This window comes from Quercus suber, unplaced genomic scaffold (assembly GCF_002906115.3).
Source record: "Quercus suber isolate HL8 unplaced genomic scaffold, Cork oak 2.0 scaffold_280, whole genome shotgun sequence".
NCBI lineage: Eukaryota > Viridiplantae > Streptophyta > Magnoliopsida > Fagales > Fagaceae > Quercus > Quercus suber.
In genome coordinates, this window is record NW_027069736.1 from 517,272 (window position 1) to 536,271 (window position 19,000).

Sequence of the window (19,000 nt, forward strand, 5' to 3'; positions counted from 1 at the left end):
GGAAGAGTCCTATAAGGAAAAGACTTCCGCATCAAGGAAGGGATGTCAATCTCAAGCCACTATAAAAGCCCCAATACCCTCATAAGCCGAGGTACGCATAATTAACCCTCTCTAGCACTCTAGAGTTGTGAGCATACTTTCTAACTTAACCTTCGGAGGGTATTTGGCCGGCACTACACCGGTGCTCTCTGTTAGGTCCTCTTTTCTCTGTGCAGGTGTCGTTCGAGGGTACGAGCATTGTGCAATTCACTGTTGATTTTTTCGGCATCATCAGTTGGCGCGTCTGTGGGAATCTGCTTTCAAGTAATTAAGCCACATTATCGTTTCCCGGACAAAAGGATTGCATGGTACTCACACGCTCAATGGCAACTACTAATGACGTGCAAGGAGAGGAACCACCCCCGACTGCCCTCGAGAGACAAGTTCAAACTCTAGGTGCCGCCGTGGAGCGTCTTACCAAACGGAACCTCGACTTGGAAGAACAGCTGCGCCAGAAGAATGCAGCGCTAAATAACCAACCAGGAGATCAGGAAGGGACTAGCGCTCCGAACAGGAATCAGGAGAGACCTGAGGGCAGCCACGCCCCAAGCAGGCCGGAGAGGCAGCAAGTGAGCATGCCATCCCTCACGGATGCAACTCCACCACATATAGCCGCCGAGATGCAGGCCATGAGGGAACAAATGGAGGTCATGATGAACGCCCTCAAGGGACGAGTCTCCAGTGACCTCGACGATCTGGTCAATCGTACCGATTCACCCTTCACTGCTGCCGTGAACTCCTTCCCCCTGCCCCACAAGTTTCGCATGCCGAATATAGATAGCTATGACGGGATGAAGGATCCTCTTGATCACCTGGAAACTTTCAAAACCTTGATGCATCTACAGGGGTGCCGGACGAAATCATGTGCAGGGCCTTCCCAACTACACTGAAGGGTTCCGCGAGGATCTGGTTCAGTCGGCTGACGCCGAACTCAATCAGCACTTTCAAGGAACTAAGCGCTCAGTTCACTTCGCACTTCATGGAGGACACAGGTACAAGAAGTCTACAGCATGTTTGATGAGCATTAGGCAGAGGAGGACGAGACGCTAAGATCTTACATAACCCGCTTCAATAAGGAAGCCCTCTCAATTGACGAAGCCGACGACAAATACTGGTGGCAGCTTTTACGAACGGATTGCGGGAGGGCAAGTTTTTGTTCTCACTATACAAAAACGACCCCAAAACCATGTCCGAAGTACTCTACAGGGCCACCAAATACATGAACGCTGAAGACGCGCTGCTTGCGCGGGAGGAAAGGCCCAAGAAGAGAGACCGCCAGGGGGACATGCGCCAGGACCAAGGGCCGAAAAGACAAAGGCAGGGGACAGAAGGGACGACAGACGCTCGAACCCCCGAGTGGAAGGTTCACTAGTTTCACTCCCTGAACGCCCCGATTGACCAAGTCTTGATGCAGATCAAAGACGAGGAGAAGCTGACATTCCCGGGAAAACTGAAGAGCGACCCAAGTAGACGGTCGCGAGACAAGTATTGTCGCTTCCACCGAGACCATGGCCACGACACGGCCGAATGCTACGACCTAAAGCACCAGATTGAAGCTCTCATTAGACAAGGGAAGTTGCAGAAATTCATTCAGGTACAATCGCACCGAAGGTTAAGTTAGAAAGTATGCTCACAACTCTAGAGTGCTAGAGAGGGTTAATTATGCGTACCTCGGCTTATGAGGGTATTGGGGCTTTTATAGTGGCTTGAGATTGACATCCCTTCCTTGATGCGGAAGTCTTTTCCTTATAGGACTCTTCCCATGGAGTCCAAAACGTGATGAACAAGTCTCCTCCTTACGCGGAAGATTTTTACCAAGTATACCAGATCTCCGAAGTCCTACTAGCGCAAGGACTCTATTTGGGCTCTTACGAGAATGGGCCAAAATATCCCTCCCTAGGGGCTCAACAGGCCTATGGATAATCTAGCCCAGCATAATTCAGACCGTCCGTGTCCGGCCCGTTCACATCAGGTCCGTCCATATAGGGCCGTGCAAATGGGGGATCCGTCTATTCGCTCTTAAGAGATTTTTTCCCTTTTCACTCATGATAACATGATTAAACTCAACAAATTTGTGATCATATCATTAGCAAAAGACAAATGAAGTTTAAAAAAAAAATCACTAATTAGGCTCTGTTTAGATACTGCTTATTGCTGAAAACTGAAAATTGAAAACATTATAGTGAAATAATTTTTAAATGTGTTAATAGTACTGTGAGACCTAATTTTAAAGTTAGATTTGTTGAAATCCGTATTTTATGGGTCCCATGAACAATGCACGGGACCCACAGAAAAAGGCCAAACGCAAGCACTAAAACATTTCAGTGCAATCCAAATGTAGGCTTAGAGAGTGAAAAACTAATTCAATCAATTATCTAATATCTTCCCATTAAAAAAAAAAAAACAATCTTTTAATAAATTTAAAAAACTAATTAAAACTAATTAGAGTTTATTTTGTGGACAAAACTTAGGTACAGTACTTAAATGTTATTCCTTAAATTTCTCTCTTAAGATTCAATCATATGAATTTTTTCTCATAAAATGATAATATACATTTTAATTAAATAGTCACATAGCGAAACTTTAAAACAAAGATTTAAGGAACAGTACAGTACTGAGTCTTGTACTTATTTTATTTTTCACTTTTGATTGGACTCATAGCGGTCTGGGCCTGATCCATGTTTGTATAACCGCAGTCTGGGTCGGTAAAGGCCCATGACACATACGACAACAAAAACTCGTATGCCTCTAAGCAATTAATGGAAATCATTGAGAAACTTGAAAGCAACAACGTTGTAAATTACAACAGCCAGAAATAATTTCCCAAACCAGAGAAATTTTAGATTCAAAAGCAAGAATCTTTGGAGCCATTCAAAAAATTGGTGGCTTCAGCAAGTGCCATACTCTTACAAGATTCTCTTTCATTCTCTATTACTCTATTCTTGATACTGTTCTTTCTTCTCTCTCTCTCTCTCTCTAAAAACCTTGTCTTGGGTGCTTTTCTATCCATATGAGCTTATCTAAACCCTGAAAAGGCAAGTCATATTTACCTTTGTTTTCAGGTTTTGTTTATATATATAGTTCTGTGTTTTATTTTGGGAAATGGGTTATGAACAATTATTTGATTTGAGTTTGGTATTAAGAATGATGGATCAAAAACTATGAGCTAAAAAATGGGCTCTTGTTAATCTTGCGTGTTATGGTATGGACATTTTGTATTTGTCAAGTCTTGTAAAAACAGGTCAATAAGATAGAACATTTTGTCCGTGTGATAGTGTTGCTCTGAATGACAAATTGACAACTAAGCTGTGTGTGTTCTGGGATCATTTGTTTTGAATTGGGAATTTAGAATCATAAGAATATGATGACTTTTTGCTGCGTACTTTTAGTTTTACTGTGTCTATTTGCCAACTAAGTTGAGGAATTAAGAAGGGAAAGGGATTGCAGTGTTATCAAAGCAAACAATAACAATAAATAAATTAACTTTTATTGGACATTAATTTAATTGCATAAGATGTAATCAAGTGGATTAGTTCAATTTTCGTGAACTGGGTCTGCAGAAGCGTTTGTTCATTTTTTCCTCCACTTGTATTTGAAGATCAAATATTTCAATTTAAGTTAGAGAGTCCAAAAGGAGTTGAATGCCACACTTGGATCACTAGTGTAGGATATTTGTAGCCATTTTTCTCATGCCAGAATTCTGTACTTTTTGGAGACTTTGATATAGTCCTTATACTCATTTTGGTGTTTGCTTTTGTCTATTCTTTTTTTAAAGGTGATATTATCATGGTTCAATCATGCTGATGGTGTATGCTCCGGGAGCTATAACGAAGTGCCAGATATATCTAGACTCCAATACATTGCCTGTAGCATCTTCATGCAAGATTACACATGTGAATTCCTTAATTAATACTTCAATCTGTCCCAGCCTGTTAAGGAACCCTTGTAGTAATATACATATGCTGCATAATTCCTCATTTTCTTGGAAAGGCCGTAATCAACTTACAAGTCATCATGTATTGCATCACGTTGCTTCAAAGAGATGGCTGGTAAGCGACGTTGCAACTGCTCGCTGAACTGATACATTTTTACTCAATTTTTGGGGTTCTGATTCAGTGCTTAATATATTTACTGTCTTATGCATGATAGTGCCGGTTGGATGATTCCATTCCTGCAGATGATGAATACCGTTCATCACGCAACATAGCAATCAGTTTGTTTAAGCGATTCAAGAATGCTGTTGAGCGGGGAGGAGGTGACAACCTAAAAGTATATTTATTGGGTTGCTTGAACTGTTATTTATTAGGTCAGTTTATAATATAGTTCAAATAATACGTTTAGTTACTTGTGCAGGAGTTCATAAGTGCTGGGGTGAATGCTTATGCACTGGGCTGTACTGATGAAGGATTAAGGAAAGAACTTAATGATCTGAGGGAATCTGGTGTTGAAATTGAAGCAATGCAAAGTTATGGTGGAACCACCAGTTTGAAATCCAAGATTATTTTGGAGGAGGTAAGTCACTTCTTCCTTTTTGAACTTGAACTATTTGTCAAGGCACGAGTCTTGTGCTTAATTACTTTCACAGGATATGTTATTGCCCAAAAAATTATTGTTGTGAAGTTTTTGACAACCTTATTCACTATCTTTTAAAGCAAAGAGTTTCATCTTTGTAGACTGTGGGTTATAGAAGCATGTCATTGATAAATTTAATCATGAGATAGTATTCTAGATGCAAAATACACCCTTTGTGGGGGGAAAAGGCAACATTTGTTATGATTTTAGGTGGTCACTAAATCTGATGAATGGTTTTGGAATTGGAATCTCATTTTTATATTTCACAATGCAGGTTGATGAGTGCATTTTCTGGTTGAGCATTATATTCATCACCATCATGTGTACACCACAGCCTACTATTGTAAGATGGTCGTCTACACCTCCTGTGTCAGATGAAGTGAGGCTTCAGTGGAAAGGCTTTTGTGCTATAATAGCAAATGCATACTTTATGAGGGGAATGGCATGGTGTGTTACTTTTTGGCATATGTCATTTCCTCTTTTAGTTGCACAAATATTATCAAGCATTCTTGTATTGTTGTATTTAGGCAGGGAGCTTCCTAAAATGGATGAAGCACTGGCATCTGTCAATGAAATTTTATAGTACTATTTTTCTCGGATATGATAAAGCTACTTACCAGCCAATGATTTTACATTGTTATTACTCTTGCACTTAAACCAGCACCTTTAATATTTTGTGCGTGCATGTAAATTGTAACTTTGCTCATAACCTAACTGCCTGAGCTATTAATTAATAGACCATCATTACTTCATTCTGCGACAATACTTAATTATTTCCTCTTGGCATTTTTAATCTGCTTTCAAACAATATTGGCTGATGTATAATGTTAAAACCCTTGGTGGAGGCACACCATTTAGTTAATTCTTTCATATGTTCAATGAAGGCTTCCAGTAAAGACTCTTCAACTAGAGCAAATGGCAGTGGTGGGAAGAGCTGAGGAGCCATCTGTTGTTGCTAGCCGAATGCGGTTAGTGTTTAGCACACTTGAGGTTAGCTATCTATATCTGATTTTTCTAATAACTGGAGAAGATCAATGATGACATAAGGTCTACTTTCTTTGATGATTTAGCTTAGGAAAAACATTGAGGCATTAAGCTCTGTACTGATCTATCCTCTGTCGAGTAATTTGTTTACATTAAAAGTTACTTTGTGGATGTGATAATTAGGTTCTCTACTCAAATGTGATAATAGATCAACTGCACAAGTGAAAGAACATTTCTCTTTGGTGTTTTTTAATGGATATATTGAATGTTCTTTTGATAAATTGATCGGTTTGTGCAGGTGGTGAGTCCACAATGGCCTAAAGTGTAGTGCTCCAGTACTGAGAAAACTCCATTTTCCTAAAATCTGATGTTGGGCTTCCAGTTCCATTTGAAGTTGAAATTAGTCTATAAGAATCATGTGGAAATTTTATTTTAGAATTAGTAGTAGTAGTAGTTGCTGCTGCTGCTGCTGTTGTTTTTATTATTATTATTATTATTATTATTTAAAAAAATATATTTATTGAATTGTAGACTTAGTACATACTGCAATACTTACGAATATATTGCTTGATTTTCTTATGATTTATAAATGCAAAGCTCCCTCTCTCTCTCTCAGCCTAAGATTTTGGTTCAATTAATTGGGTCTGTCTGTGGGGGGTCTAATCACCATTTCTTTGAGGGTGAACCTCCTGTGATTTTTGTAAGATTGTTCTTGAACATATCCAACCTCCCACTTACTCCATAGCCGAAACTACTTAGCTTATACGAATTCCATCCTATCTAGAATATCTTTTGGGTCTTAGAAATTAATTTATAAAAAAAGTGAACAAGTTTAAGAATATTAAATAGTGTATATTTAAGGGTTTATATACTTATTATTTCACTAATGAAGTGTATACATTTATGATTACTTGGTTATTCCCAACATGTGCACTGCCTTATCTCACAGATATCTGTAAATATTTAAGAACGGTCCCAAAGACAACTTCGGTAGATGAGAGTTTGAGTCAAGCCTAAGATATTATGTTGAGAAATTATGAGTTTATGAAATCATTAGACCAAGCTTGTTATCATAAACTCTTATTTACAAAAAAGGTTTGCAAATCCAATTTTTAATCCTAATTTTAAAATTCTATATCATATAGGGGTGTACAAAAAACTACTCCCACTAACTGGCCACATTTAAATTGACCAAAACTAATTGTCACATATTGTGACGAGACTATCAACAATCAACAATAGCATAGGTAGAAAAACTAATACTTGCACTGCAAGTGTAATTACGTTTTTAGAAAACTTCACCGCCCCTTTTAATTATACCTAATATTATATATATTACAAACAAACACACTGTTTTATTAATAAAATTAATTTAAAATTGTTTTATTAATGAAAATAATTTAAAATTTTGACACAAATGGCATCGTTTAGAAACATATATAAGTACAAAACATTCTTTATACCAAGTCTCCACAACCCTACCTAGGAAAGGTGCCATTAGACCAACACAGTCATAGAGACCGATTGAATTAGGAACAAAACGAATTTTGTTGGTAATTTATCTAGTTGGAAACCAAAATTTGAAAATACTAGCATTTTCATTTGGGCTATAAAAGAGCCATCGAATTTGCAATAATAATAAAAAAAAGGCCCCTAAAAGGGATCTGTATGTAGCAACTAAAACTGAGAAAAGGCCTGAGCCCAATCAAAACGCAGTTGGGTTTGAACACTAATCCAACTATAAAGAATGAACTATATACTATTCAGTCTTCACTCTCCCTAATTCCACAGACAAATGACAGACATCCTCAATATTTTGCCCTCTCATCCTTAACTCTCATCAGCACTTGCACCCGGATCACCTCAGTTCCTCTCTTCACTAAGGTTCTCTCTCTCTCTCTCTCTCTCTCTCTCTCTCTCTGGTTAAAGTTTGTTTACATAGTAGAACCGTAAATGCAAAATAGTTTTTTTTTTTTTTTTTTTATTTTTTTATGAATAGCAACCCCATTGTCCATAAGCAGTGGAGAGAGAAGCCAAGCTTCGAGCTTAAAAACATTGCAGAATTTCAAAACTTGTTCTACGTTTTTTTTTTTTTTTTTTTTTTTTTTTGTGATTTGATTTGATTGATTATGATCCATTCCATTTTTATTTTTAAATATTTATGTGAAGACTTATATAGAAAAACAACCAGGCATATAATAAATTGTCCCATTTTTCTAATTTACGAAATTTTCATTTATTGCATTGCTGCTCTAATTTTCTCACTTGGGTCTTTCTGCTTTTTCTTTTTTAGTTACATATTTGTTTACACCTTCATTAGTGTTGATGCCCATGTGCAAGATATTACAAAGCTAGGATTTTTATGAGCAAAGCTAGGATATATGCCCTTTTTCTCAATGACCAAAGCTAGGATTTTTATGAGCAATTTATTCTCTGTTTTTTTTTTTTTTTTTTTTTTTTTTTTTTTTTTATAATGGAATATGTGATCTTTTGGTTATGAATGATTTTAGTGTGGGATGATTTGTATGTGTTTTATTAGTTAGTACTTGATACATCAATTTCCTAGGTAACAAACCTTAGTCTTTGAAATTTGGCAATTTGCTCATTTGCTTGTGACTTTATTGTGAATTATTTATTTTTTTGAGGTGATCCTATTGAAGTGGCTGATGATGATGGTGGTGGATTTTATTTATCTTTGTAATTTTAAAATAAATAATTAAATTATTTATGGCGTCACTGGTCCAACTCTGGTCGGACTTGAGAACTGGGAACCGCTCCCCTTTATGTTCTTTAACCGGTCTGGTTTTTAGAAACATGGTTATTCTATCTCTCACATTCTCAATCTTTTCTTCTCCCCATTTTTGTTCTCTTTCCTGATTGACTATAAGAATGACCCCTTTATTCGTTCCTCTCTTTGTGTGTATAGATATATTTCTTTAGGAAATGAAAATTGTTCGCTTTGCCTTTCGTTCCTGTCACGATGGCTTATTGCGCAGATTTCAGCAACCACCTATAGTTCGAACTCTCTCTACAAATGCAACTTCAGGTATTTTCTTTGTACCTTTCATTTGTATTTGAATATTGCTTGCTGTTTGAGACTAAGCACTTGTGGTTAACGTGTATGTATTAAGGAGAAATTGTGGAGTTTTTCATGATGGGCTATCTTGTTCTAATCTAGGCCACGGTTTTGGTTTTGTTTTTCAAAGTTTTTTTGGGTACAAATTTTAAGCTTTTTTTTTTTTTTTTTTTTTTTTTTTTTTTTTTTTTTTTTCGTGCATCTGTCTTTAAACAGGTAGTGTGTTGGGGATAAACAAACTAACTCATTTGAGTCGGCTGATGATTTTGAGCGTCGGATATTTAGTGGCTTCTCTGGGGGTAATTCGAAGTCTGATGCGTTTTTCGAAAAGCTTGATAGATTTAGGAAGGCTGACGACAGGTCAGGTTCTAGAATGGGTGAAGGAAGTAATTCCCAGATTTTGGATGGCCTAGATGAAAGTTTTAATACATTATCAGATGGAATGGATGGGAAGTTGAAGAAAGCAGCCACATATTTTGAATTTAATGAGGAAGAAATAGAGAAAGAGGATTATTCGTTTAGACCAGATATGACTTTTAGGGTCGGAATGACTTATGAGACAAAGGTATGTGGTATATCCGCTAAGGCCTTTATCTTCAGCTATTACATTTTTTAATAATCATGGTTTTAGGTTAGTTTGAAATATTAAAGCTTACCTTTGAGCTACCCAGTGTGTTCACGGTGTCTAATGTATTCTCTCAAGGAAATAACTTCAATCAGGGAAGTCATAGAATGTGAGATTTATATGTGACACATATTTTTGGTTCACTTGTTTTCTATTTTACTTTTGCCTAAAAATCTCATGAACCAACCTATTGTGCATTTGTACATATGAACACGCATTTGTGTGTGTGGGATGTGGACAATTTCTTTTTCCTCAAATTGATTGAAATGAATGGACGCATCCATTCTTGAGGGATGAGATGCTTTTTATAAAAAATCTCATGTTTATTTTCTTTGTAAAGTTAACAGTTCTTAACTTTTTGATTGGGAGGGAAAACAATGAAGTCCACTGGTTATTTATTTCAGTTGTTTATCTGAAATTGTAATTCTTCCTTTGAAATATATACAATTGGTTCAATGATGTCATTAGTTAAGGGTGTCAATAGGCTGTTATTCACATTTTGTTATATTCTACTAAATATGACACTTGTATTCATTTTATATGTTTTTTTTTCAGTTTGTTGTATAATTTTTATTATTGCTGATATGACAATGTTCTCCTTTTGCCATCATTCATCCTGAATTGTCATTTTAAACAGTCCCTGGCTTTATGCAGGATCTTGATCTTAGGAAGCCAGGGGTACGGAAACCCTTCAAAAGGACTGAATTTGAAGTTACTACGGAGGAGGTTTTGAGAAAGGCTGACTTTAGGGTGAGTTTGGTTTAGTACATTCTCATATGATGACTGTAAAATTACATTATGAAAGGATTTACATTCTTTTAAATGCAATCAAGGAAGTATGATTGCTATCGCTGTACAATGGTAGGTCGAATCACACATCCCATGCTTATCACTGATATTGATCAAGATCTGAACTAGTGTGATAAAATTCTAATGATTGAGAGTTTCAACTATTGATCATGTAAGAGCTGGCCTATCAGTAGCTGTGACCACTGGATTGGAGGAATAGTGCATTTCACTGTTGTAAATCTTTAAAGCTGAGCATTTTTTCCTATTTCTTTCTTATTCCAATTGTAATTAATTGCCAATCTTTTGGGTCTAATTCTTTCTCTTCCTCATATGCAAAGGTGAAAGAGTGAGGTCATGGGTTCAAGTCCATATGGGTGTGAGTTGTTTACCTTAAAAAAATTGTTATTAATTCAGTTTACACTTTTCTTAGGAAAATCATATATTTGAACAGTGAAAAGGTAGATGGAGGTGGTTTAAAAAAAATAGTATTTAGGTTATGTTGATTCTGATTTTATGATTTTTCTTGTCTGCTACCAAAATCTGTCACATGTAGTTTTTGGCCTTTCTTGCTTTGTCTGATGGCTGTTGAGATCTTCCTTTACTGACCTCTGAAGTGAGCCTAAATTTATAATATCTAATAGTTGGCAACCCATTACACAGATAAGTTTTAACATAATATATTTTTTCTCTCTATTATTTATTTATTTATTTTTGGTCTAAATATGAAATTTGATAATTATGGTAGATACTAATATACATTTATTATGATTGTTTATGGAATTATATATTCTACTATTTAAAGAAAATATAATGTACTAAGATTCAAATGGAGGGTTTAAATATAGTTTAGAATTTAAATTCAATAAAAAAATATACATTAGAATAATGGCAGGTAAAATTGTGTTAAGATTCTAATGGAGGGTTTTAATATTGAATTGAATTTAATTTTAATTTTAAAAAAATAAGATTAACGTCGTATAAAATTGTAAGGCTTCTAAGTTTATATATATATATATATATTGTCTACTGTAGTAATTTTAAGGTCAAATTAGGCTATGTCTGCCTTCTTGATCTTCATTACTTGTTCTATGCAGAATGTCAGATTCCTTGCAAACTTCATAACAGAGGCTGGAATCATTATCAAGAGGAGCAAGGTAAAAAGGAAAGAAAATACTAAGGAATAATGTGTGTCTTTGCCAAATTCATAAAGCTTCTAGGGATTGAATTTGATTGAACTTCTGTTGACAATGCATGTGAATCTTCCTGTTATTTTATTGTGCAGACTCGCATTAGTGCCAAGGCCCAGAGGAAGGTTGCTAGGGAGATCAAAACAGCCCGAGCTTTTTGTTTAATGCCTTTCACAACAATGGGGACAAAATCGTTCGTTTTTGGGAAAACAATGGAAGCTCGTGATGAGGATTTTGAATATGAAACTTATGATAGTCGTATCAGTGCTGATGTGGATGCTAAAGAGGCCTCTGAGAGACTAGGTTACGAGGTGAATGTTAACTCTCTACGCTCTTTTTGCCAATGACACAATTGAACACCCTTTTTTGGGGAAAAAAATAGAAGTAATGGAAAATATATCTTGACAATTAGTTGTGTTGAACTTCTAGTGTATCCTGGAACTCAATGATCTAGTTGGTGTTTTGTGTATCAATAATTTTGTTGGTATAGACAAACTACAATAATAACATAATCATTATCCTGGTTAATTCATGGCTGTAAGGATTCATCATTTTTAGAAAACGAACCTCATTGATGCCTATAACTCAGATGTCCAATCTGACATGCCATATATTCACTGCAGTAGCAATTATTATCATTCGCTCAACTGGTTGAAGAGATTTGTCTTTTTGACATATTGTCATTGTAGCAATAGCTTATCTTCTATTAATTATATATGTTCTCTTTAAATACTATAAGACCTGGTAGAATCAATGGGTGCCATCAGAGTTACCATGATTCATTGTTATCCTAGCAAACCGTGATCTGGATTGCTTGATCCAAAACGTGGTACATTTTCATTCAATATGCTAATTTTGTTTTTTTTTTTTTTTTTTTTCTCTCGGTGGTCACTTTTTTATTTTATTTAAAAGTAAGTTTTGACCCCAATGGGGAAGGGTAAACTTGAACCAACGATCTCCATTCATGAGCTGTGTCCTCAGCCAATTGTCCTACTCCTTGGGCTCCTTATTTTGGAAAACCAAACTACAATCTCCTAGTTAAAGTGTTGATTGGTGACTATGTAAAGGTTGCTCTTTGTCATTATCCCATTGTGAATGCTATTAGGGGAATATTTAATTCTTTTGCCAACTTTTGCTCCTCTTTGTCAACATCCCTTCAGGTATTTGAATGCCATTAATATGAATTATTTGTTTTAAGTATTTTGTTTGTGTACTGAGTTGTCTGGTTGAATAATTTTCAAACTAAATGCTGTTAATTGGTTGGCTTTCTAACCATAACAGTAGTTAAAGATCTGATCTATAAGAAAATACATGCTCCCCTCTTTATGCTTTAGTGTGTTGCAAAGTATTTCTTGCTTATTTTTGTCAATGCTGAGTTGTTCTTTTGATTTTGCACTTGTTTAAATCTTAAGGAGTTGGGCCCAGTGGATCAAAATGACTTCAGAGAGGCATGTGATGTTGCCTCAAAGAAATTTGGGTATTTTTGTCACAAAAAATGATTTCATGTAAAATTGGAGTTGATTATTTCAATGAGACAGTGAGAAACTGAGAATGGTGAAAACTATTGCTTGTAATTGGATGAACACTTGTAGTATTCTCTCTCTCTCTCTCTCTCTCTCTCTATATATATATATATATATTTGGTCTCTTTCCTGTACTTTAAATATGGGCAATTTTTAAGTACATTATTAACAATGAGTCAATGAGCTTAACTGAGTTCTAATTAAATTTTTTTTGCTGGAAAGTCATTTTCCTATTTTGGCTACCTAACTTTTTGAACATACCCTCCAACAAACTCTATTGTTCTCTATTCTATTGAAATATTCTTATTTTTATTCGTTCTTTGTTGTTTACCAAACAGCCCTATTGCAATCAGCACAAATCCTCAAACTCACCCAAAATCAGCAAACAAACCCAACAAATAACCCTAAATCACATGCAAAATTAGCAAACAAAAAGAAACTTAAAAAACCCAGCAGCAAGCAGCAGCTCAATCTGTTAGTACCGATGGAGTGCCGCTTTGGTCCAATGGCAGTGAGTCTTAAATGGAGGCGGCGGCAATCTTGGATAAGAGAATTCCAAATAGGTAGGGGAGGGAGAGACGTTGGGTAAATAAAATATGGGACTACCGTTATCAACACTTCATTGCACATTAATCACAAATTGCCACCTTAATAGATGTGAAATTTCTTGTGTTTCTAGCCTTGCTCATTTTAAAAATTCTTGAATAGCATTGTTTGAGTCAAACTATTATAATGCTATATAAAGTCGCACCAATAATCAATAAAGAATCGTGTTGGAGTTTACTATAAAAATGTGGCTAGCCAGAAAAAAATAAAAAAATAATTTGAGTTTTTGATTCAAATTTGGCTAAAGATATCTTTTTGTATGTAGACTTCATATATATATATATATATAATCTCAAAATTTGTACCAAACTTGTTGAGGAACTATATAGAAAGAAGGTGCTATTAGCTTAATACTGAGAAAGTCAAAGATTGCCTAGTCAAGGAATGTCATGAGCTGATGCCAAGAAATATTGTCAATTTTCTTGTGCCATTCAATCCTATACCTTATGATGTCTGTACTTTAAATATTACTGTATATGCTTTCTAAAAAAAAAACTATTGCTATAGGATTTTAATTAATAAAATTGCATTTTATCAAAAAAAAAAACTATTGCTTTATATGGTATGGTTTTTCTAGCACTCTAGTTAAAAATTTTCCACTACCATGCACTATTGGTATGATAGTTACTCATACTTGTAAGATATGGAGGACAATAATTTGATTATAGTAGAATTCTATCTCAAATAATAATAATAATAAAAAAAGTTAAAATCTTTTCAATTATGTTTAAAAAATTTCTGGTAAGGTTGAAGATCAGTGTTACCCACGTGTTAAAAACTAATTATCATTATCGTTCTGTAACTAATGAGTCAATGCCAGATCCCATCTAATAAAGTTAATGCGTAGCTTCTAAAAAAAATTTAATAACGTTAAGGTATAATGTATTACTATTATGTTAGAAATATCATGAAAATACCTAATCAAAGTCAACATAGAATGATTAGATTTAGACATTTTCCCGTGATTGCACAGGTATCCCAAAAATTGTTGATCTAAAAGAAAACGGTATACGTGTTTCAGAAACGCTATTTAAGTATAGTTTAAATTTTAGATATCCAAACCTTTAAAGTTTATATATCTCTAACACAAAAATTCAATAATATTCATGTAATACAGAAATTATGTCTTAAAAAAACTATTTCAGTTCTACATATTAGTTTAGATATTTCTATTACAAAAATTCAATAGAATTCATATTATACAAAAATTGGGTTTTAGTAACACTATTTCAGTTCTACTTGGATATCAGACATTCAAACATATACCTCTAAGGAAAAATTTCAAATAGTATTCATTTTATATCAAAATTGTGTCTTCAAAATAATATTTTAGTTCAGATATGAGCTTGGATATCAAATATCCACCTTTTAGGAAAAAATTCAGTCTTATTTATGTTATTTAGAAATTATGTCTTAAATACACAATTTCAGTTCTACATATTTATTTGGATATCTCTAAGGCAAAAATTTAATAGAATTCATATTATACAATTTGTATCTTAGAAACACTATTTTAGTTCTATATATCAGTTTGGATATTAGACATCCAAATTTTTAAGGTTTGGATATCTCTGAGGCAAAGAATAAGATATTATTCATGCTATACAATAATTGTGTCTTAACAACACTATTTTAGTTCAACATATTAGTTTGAATATAAACATTAAACCTTTAAGGTTTGGATATTTCTAAAAAGAAAATTCAGATGGTATTTATTTTATTCCGAAATTATGTCTTAACTATTTTAGTACGCATAGGAGTTTGGATATCAAGCATCTACCTTTAAGGCAAAAATTCAATCTTATTCATGTTATTTAGAAATGGTGTTTAAAAAAATTTTAGTTTTACATATCGATTTGGATATCAAACATCCAAACCTTTAACGTTTGGATGTCTGCAAAAATTCAATAGAATTCATGTTGTATAATGAATACTCTGTTGCTATGTTTAAATTTAAAAAAAAAAAAAATATATACCCCTTCCAAACAGCTCATCCTAACAGTTAAACTTCAAAGGAGTCCAGCTTGGAACTTTTGCTGCAATGGCATAACCTTAAAATTTTCAAGTTTTTCAAACCAATTACTTATCCAATTCGAACTAGATTGGTTTCCACTTTCCAGTAAAAAGAAGGAGGACCCTTTTACCAATATTTACCATATTTTCATGCTGCGACTTCATAACCCACTCTGGGACTGCATTGACAATTACCATTGAATATTTGGTGGCTAACACTACAGGGTTACGCAGTTTAAGCTCCTAGATGCATAAAAAATAAATTTTAAAACCACCACTTGTTACGTTAAGCCCCTAAAAATAATACTATCATCACCGAATTCACGGAACCACTGTGCTTATTTTCAGTCCTTGTTCGTTATTTCATTCAGTCTTTCTTTGTCAATTCATTCCCATTCTTTCTTCTTCTACTTCAACTCTGTCTCTGTTTCTGTCTCTCTCTTCCTCTTCTATCAATGAAGAAGAAAAAACCAACAGTGTCACAATCTTTCCAATGAAAATCTCATCACCCTTTTCCCTCAGTATCACCATCAACCTTATAGTTATCACCTTGATATCTTTTTCACTGCAAACTGTTGTTTATTGTCTCGGCTCAGCCTCCACCATCACCATTACCTATGGCACTGACACTGTCTGTGGTATCATTGCTGCTGAGCCTACTCAGAGAATCCAATGCTACCAGAACAGTCAAATTATTTCGGTCCAACCCAATATCTCCTTTGAAGCCATCTCAGGTGGCTGCGGCTTCTTCTGTGGCCTCAGGTCTGATGGCTTCAGCATCCTATGCTGGGACACTACTACCTCATCAAACTCAACCTTTAAACCAAAACGTATATATTACAATGAAACGATTAAAATGACTGATCTAGCTGTTGGTGATGCTCAAGTTTGTGCCAGAGAGGTAAACTCTGGTATAGCCAAGTGCTGGAGAGGAAGTAATGAACCTGGGTCTAAATCTACACCACCTGGAGACGCATTGAGGTTTCGTGCAATCACATCTGGGAGTGGTTTTTCATGTGGGATTTTGAAGAATAATAGAACAGTTTTATGTTGGGGTAATGGTAGTATTGGAGCTGAGATTCAGAGACAGTTTGGGAATTTGTCAATGTCAACCTTAGTTGCTGGAGAGTCTCATGCCTGTGGTTTGACATTGACTGGGATTTTGGTTTGCAAAGGGAACAATGGTTCTGGCCAACTAGATGTTCCTTTTAGTTCTGCTTATGAGTTCTCTGGTTTGGCATTGGGAGCAAATTTTACTTGTGCTATTAAGGCAAGAAATGGATTGGTGGCATGTTGGGGAGGAAAAAACAGATTTGAATTTGATAGCAGTGTTATTGACAACGTTTCCTTTGAGTCTATTGTTGCAGGTTTGGATTTTGTTTGTGGGTTAACATCAAAAAATTTATACATGATTTGTTGGGGACCTGGTTGGTCTAATATGCCAAGTGAGCTTCCATTAGGAATGATTATTCCAGGACCATGTGTTCAAGCTTCATGTAATACTTGTGGTACATATCCAAATTCTGAGGCTCTCTGTGATGGGTCTGGAAATATATGCAAGTCTTGCCAGATTCAGTTTCCAGTTGCAGTGTCATTGCCACCTACAACATCACCATCACAGCCACTTCCTCCATCAACCAAAGCCCCCAACAAGGTTTCATTAGCGTTTGTGATTGTTGGATCGGTGGGGGCTTTTGTGGGCATTTGCTCAACTGTCTTTTGCGTAAGGACTGGAGTATGTAGTTTCTTGCGGAAGAATACTCATACTTCTGTTCAACCCACAACTACTGACGGCAATGTGCATACTGCTGCTGTGCCTCACATTGGTTCTAATGTCCCAACTTCAAGATCATATTCCAGCAAGCATCAAAGCCCCAGGATAATGGGGAGGCAGAGAAGTGGGTCATCAACATCAACCAGGCATGCGGACAAGACTCAGATATTTTCTTTCTCAGAGCTTTCCACTGCCGCCAACAACTTCTCTTTGAAGAACAAGATTGGTGCTGGGAGCTTTGGTACTGTTTACAAAGGCAAGCTTGCAGATGGCCGTGAAGTGGCCATTAAGAGGGGAGAAACTTCTATTAAAGTGAAGAAATTCCAGGAAAAAGAAATTGCTTTTGATGCTGAATTGGCATTGTTATCTCGGCTTCACCATAAGCACTTAGTGGGGTTAATTGGATTCTGCGAAGAAAAGGATGAGAGACTTTTGGTTTATGAGTACATGAGCAATGGTTCACTCCATGATCACTTGCATAACAAGAACGACATTGATAGAAGTGGTAGCATTTGGAATTCTTGGAAAATGAGGATCAAAATCGCATTAGATGCTGCTAGGGGAATTGAGTATCTGCACAACTACGCGGTGCCACCCATTATTCATAGAGACATCAAGTCCTCAAATATACTTTTAGATGCAAATTGGACTGCAAGAGTGTCTGACTTCGGATTGTCACTAATGGGGCCAGAATCTGAACATGAATCCATGTCAATCAAGGCGGTTGGAACAATTGGCTACATTGATCCTGAGTACTATGTATTAAACGTTTTGACAACGAAGAGTGATGTCTATGGCTTAGGGGTGGTCTTATTAGAGCTTTTGACAGGGAAGAGAGCAGTATTCAAGAATGAAGAGGATGGAACAGGACCTATGGGCGTGGTGGAGTATGCAGGGCCATTAATATTGGCGGGGCAGCTAAAAAAGGTATTGGATAAAACAGTTGGGCCGCTGGAGATGAATGAGGCTGAGGCAGTTAGGCTGGTGGCTTACACTGCTATGCATTGTGTGCACTTGGAGGGAAAGGAGAGGCCTAACATGAGTGACATTGTTGCCAATTTGGAGAGAGCCCTGGCCCTTTGTGAGGACAACCCTGGTAGCCTCTCTCCTGCTACCATTCATTTAGAATGAAATCCCCCAAATGGCAATGGTTATTATTTTTTCATTTATTCTTATAAGGGTAATTGTTTTTGAAATGATATTCTATTGTGGTTTTAATCACATTTTCGATCTCCTATACTACTTTTCTGTAATATAGTGCAATAACAAAGCAAAGTATCTCTCCTTTCATAGGAGTTTTTTTTTTAGGCTGAGGTTTGTGGGGAAAAGGAAGATGACGAAAAAGGGAATTTTGGGTTTAATATGTTTTTCCCTTTGGACTGTTAATTTGATTGAGTATTGATGATGTTACAAAAGATGAACTTGATGAATTACCTCCAACTGACCCTGTGCTTGGGTTAGGCTCTTCTTCTTCCAAAAAAAAAAGTAGATGTATGGTCTACCCTTCTCTTTCTGTTTGAAATTTCTGAATGTTGAATCATTTTTTCTAGTAGATCCACTCGTGAAAGCGTTTTTCAGTCTCTTTTATGCATAGTATGTTGAGATGGCAAATTTGTTATTTGTCTCCTGGTTCTAAATGGTGAAATATTATAGCCCAGTAACCAAATTTATGTTCTGTTTGATAGGAGGAATTAGTGGCTTTTAAGTTTGATTGACATAATGTGCCAATCTTTATTCATCTTGTAGTGCTTTGGTTTTAATGGAGTGTATAACTGAGCCTCTATCCAAGCTGTGTCATATTAAAAGATTTCA

The 19,000-nt window shown here is 35.7% G+C and overlaps 4 protein-coding genes across 7 annotated transcripts in view; all 4 read left to right on the forward strand.

The window, feature by feature from the left end:
* Window positions 1-6,229, forward strand: part of LOC112031695 (uncharacterized) — a 17,584-nt gene extending 11,355 nt beyond the window's left edge. For both annotated transcript variants that reach the window (XM_065781837.1, XM_065781838.1), the window contains one exon: window positions 6,127-6,229. The gene's annotated coding sequence lies outside the window, so the exon portion shown is untranslated. The remainder of the gene's footprint in view (window positions 1-6,126) is intronic.
* LOC112031138 (uncharacterized) lies at window positions 2,807-6,125 on the forward strand. Of its 2 annotated transcripts, XM_024063824.2 has the most exons (7): window positions 2,807-3,074; window positions 3,815-4,088; window positions 4,189-4,308; window positions 4,393-4,551; window positions 4,886-5,058; window positions 5,496-5,601; window positions 5,894-6,125. In XM_024063824.2, the coding sequence occupies exons 2-7, from the start codon at window positions 3,837-3,839 to the stop codon at window positions 5,921-5,923; spliced, it is 840 nt and encodes a 279-aa protein (XP_023919592.1). In that variant the 5' UTR covers window positions 2,807-3,074; window positions 3,815-3,836; the 3' UTR covers window positions 5,924-6,125. The 2 variants fall into 2 exon arrangements, with proteins under 2 accessions (XP_023919592.1, XP_065637911.1); XM_065781839.1 differs by lacking the exon at window positions 2,807-3,074 and having other exon boundaries at window positions 3,974-4,088; window positions 4,189-4,294.
* A 2,644-nt stretch (window positions 6,230-8,873) lies between the features above and the next one.
* Window positions 8,874-11,800, forward strand: LOC112031064 (small ribosomal subunit protein bS18c). 2 transcript variants are annotated; one of them, XM_024063743.2, is made up of 4 exons: window positions 8,874-9,236; window positions 9,951-10,046; window positions 11,180-11,239; window positions 11,368-11,800. In XM_024063743.2, the coding sequence occupies exons 1-4, from the start codon at window positions 9,045-9,047 to the stop codon at window positions 11,617-11,619; spliced, it is 600 nt and encodes a 199-aa protein (XP_023919511.2). In that variant the 5' UTR covers window positions 8,874-9,044; the 3' UTR covers window positions 11,620-11,800. The 2 variants fall into 2 exon arrangements, with proteins under 2 accessions (XP_023919511.2, XP_065637913.1); XM_065781841.1 differs by lacking the exon at window positions 11,180-11,239.
* Window positions 11,801-15,754: 3,954 nt separating this feature from the next.
* LOC112031056 (putative serine/threonine-protein kinase-like protein CCR3) lies at window positions 15,755-18,616 on the forward strand. Its single transcript, XM_024063737.2, has one exon. The coding sequence runs from the start codon at window positions 15,908-15,910 to the stop codon at window positions 18,317-18,319; it is 2,412 nt and encodes an 803-aa protein (XP_023919505.2). The 5' UTR covers window positions 15,755-15,907; the 3' UTR covers window positions 18,320-18,616.
* The last annotated feature ends 384 nt before the right edge of the window (window positions 18,617-19,000 follow it).